Source organism: Acipenser ruthenus, chromosome 44 (assembly GCF_902713425.1).
Source record: "Acipenser ruthenus chromosome 44, fAciRut3.2 maternal haplotype, whole genome shotgun sequence".
NCBI classification, from domain to species: Eukaryota; Metazoa; Chordata; class Actinopteri; order Acipenseriformes; family Acipenseridae; genus Acipenser; species Acipenser ruthenus.
The window spans coordinates 9,640,308-9,648,715 of NC_081232.1; the positions used below are offsets into that span (position 1 = coordinate 9,640,308).

Sequence of the window (8,408 nt, forward strand, 5' to 3'; positions counted from 1 at the left end):
TCAGTGCAACACAAAAATGTTTCCCCCTGCCTTATTCAAAGAAGAGGGCTAGCATTTTGTGACCAATGTACGTGTTTTAACGTAATCTTCAGGTTATATATATATAGATATATATATATTATATATATTATTTTATTACAACAACAAAAAAAACTTTGCATTAAAATTGCGTGAATTTAAAAATAAAAACTCACCCAGGACTCAAGTTGTAAAAGTGAAGGAAGGACAGATTTTCTGGTTTGGGGAAATCGGTACATTAAGAAACAGATTTATTTAAGACCTGCTGATTTAAATACTTATAACAGGCAAGAACAGGTATAAACAGACCCCTGCTGTATATTATAAAGACATTTCAGAGGGCTGGATCACATCAATATCAGGGTCTAGCGCTGTATATTATAAAGACATTTCAGAGGGCTGGATCGCATCAATATCAGGGTCTAGCGCTGTATATTATAAAGACATTTCAGAGGGCTGGATCACATCAATATCAGGGTCTAGTGCTGTATATTATAAAGACATTTCAGAGGGCTGGATCGCATCAATATCAGGGTCTAGTGCTATATATTATAAAGACATTTCAGAGGGCTGGATCGCATCAATATCAGGGTCTAGCGCTGTATATTATAAAGACATTTCAGAGGGCTGGATCGCATCAATATCAGGGTCTAGTGCTGTATATTATAAAGACATTTCAGAGGGCTGGATCGCATCAATATCAGGGTCTAGCGCTGTATATTATAAAGACATTTCAGAGGGCTGGATCGCATCAATATCAGGGTCTAGTGCTGTATATTATAAAGACATTTCAGAGGGCTGGATCGCATCAATATCAGGGTCTAGCGCTGTATATTATAAAGACATTTCAGAGGGCTGGATCACATCAATATCAGGGTCTAGCGCTGTATATTATAAAGACATTTCAGAGGGCTGGATCGCATCAATATCAGGGTCTTGTGCTGTATATTATAAAGACATTTCAGAGGGCTGGATCGCATCAATATCAGGGTCTAGCGCTGTATATTATAAAGACATTTCAGAGGGCTGGATCGCATCAATATCAGGGTCTAGCGCTGTGTATTATAAAGACATTTCAGAGGGCTGGATCACATCAATATCAGGGTCTAGCGCTGTATATTATAAAGACATTTCAGAGGGCTGGATCGCATCAATATCAGGGTCTAGCGCTGTATATTATAAAGACATTTCAGAGGGCTGGATCGCATCAATATCAGGGTCTAGCGCTGTATATTATAAAGACATTTCAGAGGGCTGGATCGCATCAATATCAGGGTCTAGCGCTGTGTATTATAAAGACATTTCAGAGGGCTGGATCGCATCAATATCAGGGTCTAGTGCTATATATTATAAAGACATTTCAGAGGGCTGGATCGCATCAATATCAGGGTCTAGTGCTGTATATTATAAAGACATTTCAGAGGGCTGGATCGCATCAATATCAGGGTCTAGCGCTGTATATTATAAAGACATTTCAGAGGGCTGGATCGCATCAATATCAGGGTCTAGCGCTGTATATTATAAAGACATTTCAGAGGGCTGGATCGCATCAATATCAGGGTCTAGCGCTGTATATTATAAAGACATTTCAGAGGGCTGGATCGCATCAATATCAGGGTCTAGCGCTGTATATTATAAAGACATTTCAGAGGGCTAGATTGCATCAATATCAGGGTCTAGCGCTGTATATTATAAAGTCATTTCAGAGGGCTGGATCGCATCAATTTCAGGGTCTTGTGCTGTGTTTAAGAGCTGAGAACAATTAAAAAGGTCTGATTAAGCCAACGATCAGTCCAATGAAGGGTCTGATTCAGTAATCGAGGGCTCAGGTGGAATGAAAACCAGCCCCCCCACAGCGAGCGGGGGGGGGGGTCCCCCCAGGACCTGGGATGGGAAGCGCTGGTTTAAACCACACTCTCCAGCTTGCTCCTGCCGAAAATCAAGTAATGGCACATGGAATACAAGAAAAAGGCGATGCTGGTGACTACGATGGTGGCGGAAATGGTTGCCAAAGAATAGACAGACATGCGTTTCTCAGAATCGAACCGCACGAGGCATTGGTACGGGCCAGGGCAGAGGGCTGTGCTGCAGTGTATGGGCAACCCGTCGATTTTAGGCAAGTGCCAAAAAACCAGAACGGACAGAAAGGTCCCTTCGATGCCCACCCGCATGCCGACGCAGAGCAGGTAAACCAACAGCGTCGTCTTCTGCTTGTGGAAGTCGATCATCATGTCTTTTTTGGCCAGTCCGTGCCCCTTGACGCCCATGAGGCTGTCCTCGCCCCCCGGCTGGCTCACGGGGTCCCGTTTCATTCTCTGTTTGATCAGGGAGTGACGCAGCTGCGAGGCGAGGAGCTCCATCATTAACACGGAGACGCTGAAGAGCACGTAGCTGAAGTTCCACAGCATCACCACTGGCACGTCAAAGTGCTGGTTGAAGCAGGCGCGCCGGCAGTACTCGCTGTTCTCTGCTGTCATGTTGCACTGAAAATCCGTGTCTAGCTTCCCCCACGGCATCTCAGCCACGTATAGAGTGACCAGCCGAATACTTAGAAACCCGAACCAAAGAGTCCGGCCCTTATAATCTGTAGAAGCTTCGACCGCGGTTTTCAGGATCGGAACTAGACCCGTGACGATAGCGGCCATCTCCGAGATTCAAGCTGCGATCTTCCCGCTGTAGTCTGAGTCTGCCTACGAAAGAATAGCGGAAAAAAAAAACTCAGTGCTGTTTTTTTTGGGTTAAATAAAGTTGTCCCTAATTCCACTCCCAGTCTTTGTTCCAACCCCACGATCTTTAACTAAACCAATGAATTAAACCTCCATCCAGACTCTGCAATATCATTATATCAGCTGTAAAATCTGGAGTGAAATCATGTCACCCCCCTCCCCTCACCAGGACTGGGATTGGATGAGCACCCTTGGTTTAAAATATCTAGAAGGTATCTTTTAATTATAATGTCAGGGATGGGAATCAGACTCCTATTGCACAGCAGTGTCGCCCATTCCAGGTTTTACTACCAGCTTGATCAGCCCCCAGTGTGTCTAGCTAACAAGCTCAGGTGTGTCTGATTATTAAACTCCTAGTGAAACCAGGACTGGATCAAATTGCTGTGCAACGGGAGTCTGATTCCCATCCCTGTGATGATAACCAGCATTATTATTGCAGGGCTGGGAATCAGACTCCTATTGCACAGCAGTGTCACCCATTCCAGGTTTTACTACCAGCTTGATCAGCCCCTAGTGTGTCTAGGTAACAAGCTCAGGCGTGTCTGATTATTAAACTCCTAGTGAAACCAGGAATGGATCACACTGCTGTGCAATGTAACACCCCCTGCCTTTACCAGGGGAGATCCTCGGGGGACTCCTGCGCTCCCCTGGCTACTGCCCCCTAGAGGACATATGCCTGCCTGCGGGTGTTAGAGCTCACCTGACCAGTAGGGGTCGCTGTAGTGAAGAGAAACAGCCGCTGCCAAATACCAGGAAGCCAAATCGAAAGTATCTCCTATCAAACAGATGAAAGACAGACAGCTACAGTAAAATCCTTCTTCACATAACGGGAAATTATTATTATTTCAGTATCTTACAAGCCCGACCGAACCCAGACATGACGAGCCCATGCGCTTACGTGCGTGCTCCGGATAATCTTCCCTATGCAAAGGGCATCACGCTATCATCTTGGGAGTGGCTGGTTTAGTATCTCATTACAGATTATGTATGATTATAGAAGCTTTTGTTATGTAGAGGCCTGTATCAGTGTCTATTATTTCAAAGGCATTTTGAATCGGTATGTTTCATAAGCTGGTAGTCAATGAGTTTGCATGACATCATACAGCTTCATACCACCCGAAAAGTCCAATGAAAGCTGCTGAATAATGTTCCCTTGTTAACATATTGAATTCCACCCCCTCTATATAGAATGAACTCCCTCAGCTTCATAGAGTCCAGTGAAAGCTGCTGAATAATGTTCCCTTGTTAACATATTGAATTCCACACCCTCTATATAGAATGAACTCCCTCAGCTTCATAGAGTCCAATGAAAGCTGCTGAATAATGTTCCCTTGTTAACATATTGAATTCCACCCCCTCTATATAGAATGAACTCCCTCAGCTTCATAGAGTCCAATGAAAGCTGCTGAATAATGTTCCCTTGTTAACATACTGAATTACACACCCAACGCTTTGAAGTTTTCCCAGATATTTAACGGAAAAACTGACTGAAAACACGTGACATTTTGAAATCTAACATGAAATACTTACTGTACTGCGATTATGACTTCCGGTAAACTTTTACATACATTTTTTTTTAAGTCACTGTGGTAAGTCGACAGTAATATATATCATAAATCTATTTTAGGAGCGCTGACCATCTTTCAAATCCATTCTCTCACCTCTTATTAGCTTTATTAACATGATCACTGACCCCTCCCTTTAAAGGAGCGCTGACCATCTTTAAAATCCATTCTCTCACCTCTTATTAGCTTTATTAACATGATCACCGGCTCCTCCCTTTAAAGGAGCGCTGACCATCTTTAAAATCCATTCTCTCACCTCTTATTAGCTTTATTAACAGGATCGCTGACCCCTCCCTTTAAAGGAGCGCTGACCATCTTTAAAATCCATTCTCTCACCTCTTATTAGCTTTATTAACATGATCACCGGCTCCTCCCTTTAAAGGAGTGCTGACCATCTTTAAAATCCATTCTCTCACCTCTTATTAGCTTTATTAACATGATCACTGACCCCTCCCTTTAAAGGAGCGCTGACCATCTTTAAAATCCATTCTCTTGCCTCTTATTAGCTTTATTAACAGGATCACCGGCCCCTCCCTTTAAAGGAGCGCTGACCATCTTTAAAATCCATTCTCTCACCTCTTATTAGCTTTATTAACATGATCACTGGCCTCTCCCTTTAAAGGAGCGCTGCCCATCTTTCAAATCCATTCTTAAACTCTCTACACTGTAAAACCAAAGAACATGTGACGCGTTTAATATCTAAACGACACGTGTGTCCATTAAATTAGTAACGTTATATTCCTAAACAGCAGTGTTTACACGTCATCAGGCGTCACGCAGGTGTTCAGTCACTTGGAACTCTAAATAATTGTTTTAATCTTGCGAAATTTAATGTTTAGATTTTAAACACCCGCCCGGTTACAAACGCCTACACGTGTTTAACAAGTGTTCTAGAAATCATAAACAAGTCGGAGAGTTCACTAAACACGTATTTCGAAATGTAACCGCAGTGACGGTTTAAATGGAAAAGAGATGCATATTTATAGGTGGAGTAACATCAAAAAGTTAAACCATTTGGTTCTAGCAAATTCCTGAAATGGCTCGCTCCACCATATCGTGTTTAAACCTGCATGTTTTCCATACTAGAATTTTTAGAATGCCTGTCTGTTTTGTAGTGTGATATAATGATATCTAAAGAATGTCTTACAAAAAAGACTTCTCATATATATATATATATATTGTATTAATACTTGTACTGTGATTCTTGAAATGTATTTTCAAGGATCACTGGATAAGGGCGTCTGCTAAGAAATAAATAATAATAATAATAATAATAATAATAATAATAATAATAATAATAATAATAATAATAATAATAATAATAATATTTTTAGACATCTACATACAATTAAAGTCATTCGTCGCTGTTTATATATAGACCTATATAAAATCACAGCAGTCTATAGATAGCTAAGTAAACAGCAGATATATATATATATATATATATAGTTAGCACACATATGTTTTTGTCTATTGTAATCAATCGGTTTTTATTTTCTTTTTGGAGTCATTTTGAGGCTAGTTTAGATGTATTTTTGTACATTTCAACAACCTCCTGAAAAGAAAGACGCGATCAAAACGATGCGCATATATTATCAATTTCTTAGCAGACACCCTTATCCAGGGCGACTAACAATTGTTACAAGATATCACATTATTTTTACATACAATTACCCATTTATACAGTTGGGTTTTTACTGGAGCAATCTAGGTAAAGTACCTTGCTCAAGGGTACAGCAGCAGTGTCCCCCCCCCACCTGGGATTGAACCCACGACCCTCCGGTCAAGAGTCCAGAGCCCTAACCACTACTCCACACTGCTGCCCTATACATACACGTACTTATCCTGCATATACAGCAGGATAAGTGCGTGTATGTATTTCCATATCAATATGTGAAAAAAATATCAACTATAACAAACAAACGATCAATATTTCTATATTGTGTTCACAGAAAACCCTGCACAGGGCTGTAGGTGTGTGAAAATGACCACTCTAACTAACACAGCCCAAACTGCAACGCTTACTTCAGGACTACAGCGTAAGGCAGGCCGAGCAAAAGAGAAACAAACACACACAGCCGTAATGATTTTGCGTTGGTTTCTTTACCTTAGAAATTCAGCAATATAGACAGGTCCGGCGTTCCTTATCCGTGTTGTCAATAAACGAGGTTTTCTTTCGTAAAGTCTACCCCTACACGAGCGAGTTAATCGTTAAACACAGACTTGTTCACACACACCTTTGCTGTAGGGCTCACACGAAAAGCGGCAGTACCTGTTCGACAGGTATAGCGGCGCTTAACCATATCGGGTCGGGGGGGGGGGGGCGGGGGGGTCTGTGTGTGTGTGTGTGTCTGTAAAGCACAGAGAAGTATGGTAAAGCATAGGGAAGCATTGTAAAGCACATATAGGTCTGTTAAAGCATAGGGAAGCATTGTAAAGCACAGAGAGGTCTGGTAAAGCATAGGGAAGCATTGTAAAGCACATATAGGTCTGGTAAAGCATAGGGAAGCATTGTAAAGCACAGAGAGGTGTGGTAAAGCATAGGGAAGCATTGTAAAGCACAGAGAGGTCTGGTAAAGCATAGGGAAGCATTGTAAAGCACAGAGAGGTCTGGTAAAGCATAGGGAAGCATTGTAAAGCACAGAGAGGTCTGGTAAAGCATAGGGAAGCATTGTAAAGCACAGAGAGGTGTGGTAAAGCATAGGGAAGCATTGTAAAGCACAGAGAGGTGTGGTAAAGCAGATTAAACTGAGCAAAGAAATACCGTTATACACTTTTATAAGTTCGCAACACGTTTAGGTTTCGGGTTGAGTAAAAACTGAACTTGTGTAAAGTGACACATTATTATAGTTTTGGACTGCTGTCTGAAACTACGGTAAGGTTATTATTATTATTATTATTATTATTATTATTATTATTATTATTATTATTATTATCATTATTATAAATGTCATCAACTTGCATGCTGGACCACATTATTTGGGGGGGTTGGGGGTTCTGGGTATCCCCTTCCACGAGACCATTTTGGACAATCTGACGTAAATTACTCAAATGACGTTTTCGAATCCATGAAAGCAGAAGGAAACAACAGCGCTGGTGAATTTAAAATGATTTGATTTACAACTTGAACCAAGTTGTAATATACATATATATAAATTTAGTCGTTGCCAATTATTTGTATTACAAAGTGGTAATTCCTACTTTTTGCCACTAGAGGGCACTCTAGCACTGTATTCAGCTGTTACTGTCAAATTATTTCACCGAGAAAAATCTGCCGTGTGGTCATCATTCTTTCGTCATGATTCGGAAGTCTGGGTTGTATGAGTTTGAAAGAGATTTATTATGTCTGGCTAATATTTAATCTCTTACCTGTTCGACATCTTATTGTGTGTATTCTTTATGAATTACTATTTCTGCTCCTGCTGATTAAACTACTCCGGCAAAAATGTCTGTCTGTATGTCAAGGATTTGTACACAGATCTAGAGAAACGCTTGTCCGATTGTGATGAAGCTTGCTCACGACCCCCTTTAGATAATAATAATAATAATTTTATATAGAGCCTTTCATAGTGGACAACCATCTCAAAGCGCTTTACAGAGGCAGGCTGTGAACTGTGCATTATATGCAGAGTCACTTCCAATAGGACGTTGATTTAAAATCTCATCCGCAGGACGGAGCACAAGGAGGTGAAGTGACTCGCTCAGGGTCACACACAGTGAGTTAGTTAGTGGCAGAGGTGGGATTTGAACCTGTGATCCTTCTGGTTACAAGCCCTGGACTTTAACCACTGGACCACACTGGCTCCTATCAAAAGTTATTTAGAGTATCAGAATTATTGTGCACATTTACTGTGGTAAACACACAGGAGAGAAACCCTTTACTGACAACTGGTACCAGTACCCAGAACCCCCGGCAGAACTGGGAAGTTCTCTTACTTATAATTGGTTTTATTACTATGATCACCGGCCTGTCCCTTTAAAGGAGCGCTGACCATCTTTAAAATCCATTCTCTCATCTCTTATTGGCTTTATTAACATGATCACTGGCCCCTCCCTTTAAAGGAGCACTGACCATCTTTAAAATCCATTCTCTCACCTC

General features: G+C 41.3%; 1 protein-coding gene across 2 annotated transcripts; it reads right to left on the minus strand.

The window, feature by feature from the left end:
• Positions 1-252: 252 nt before the first annotated feature.
• On the minus strand, positions 253-6,561 carry gjz1 (gap junction protein zeta 1). Of its 2 annotated transcripts, XM_033998233.3 has the most exons (3): positions 6,417-6,561; positions 3,445-3,519; positions 253-2,708 (listed from the first exon to the last, which is right to left on the minus strand). In XM_033998233.3, exon 3 carries the CDS (start codon positions 2,661-2,663, stop codon positions 1,923-1,925), a length of 741 nt encoding a protein of 246 aa, XP_033854124.1. In that variant the 5' UTR covers positions 2,664-2,708; positions 3,445-3,519; positions 6,417-6,561; the 3' UTR covers positions 253-1,922. The 2 variants fall into 2 exon arrangements, with proteins under 2 accessions (XP_033854124.1, XP_033854128.1); XM_033998237.3 differs by lacking the exon at positions 3,445-3,519.
• Between the last annotated feature and the right edge of the window lie 1,847 nt (positions 6,562-8,408).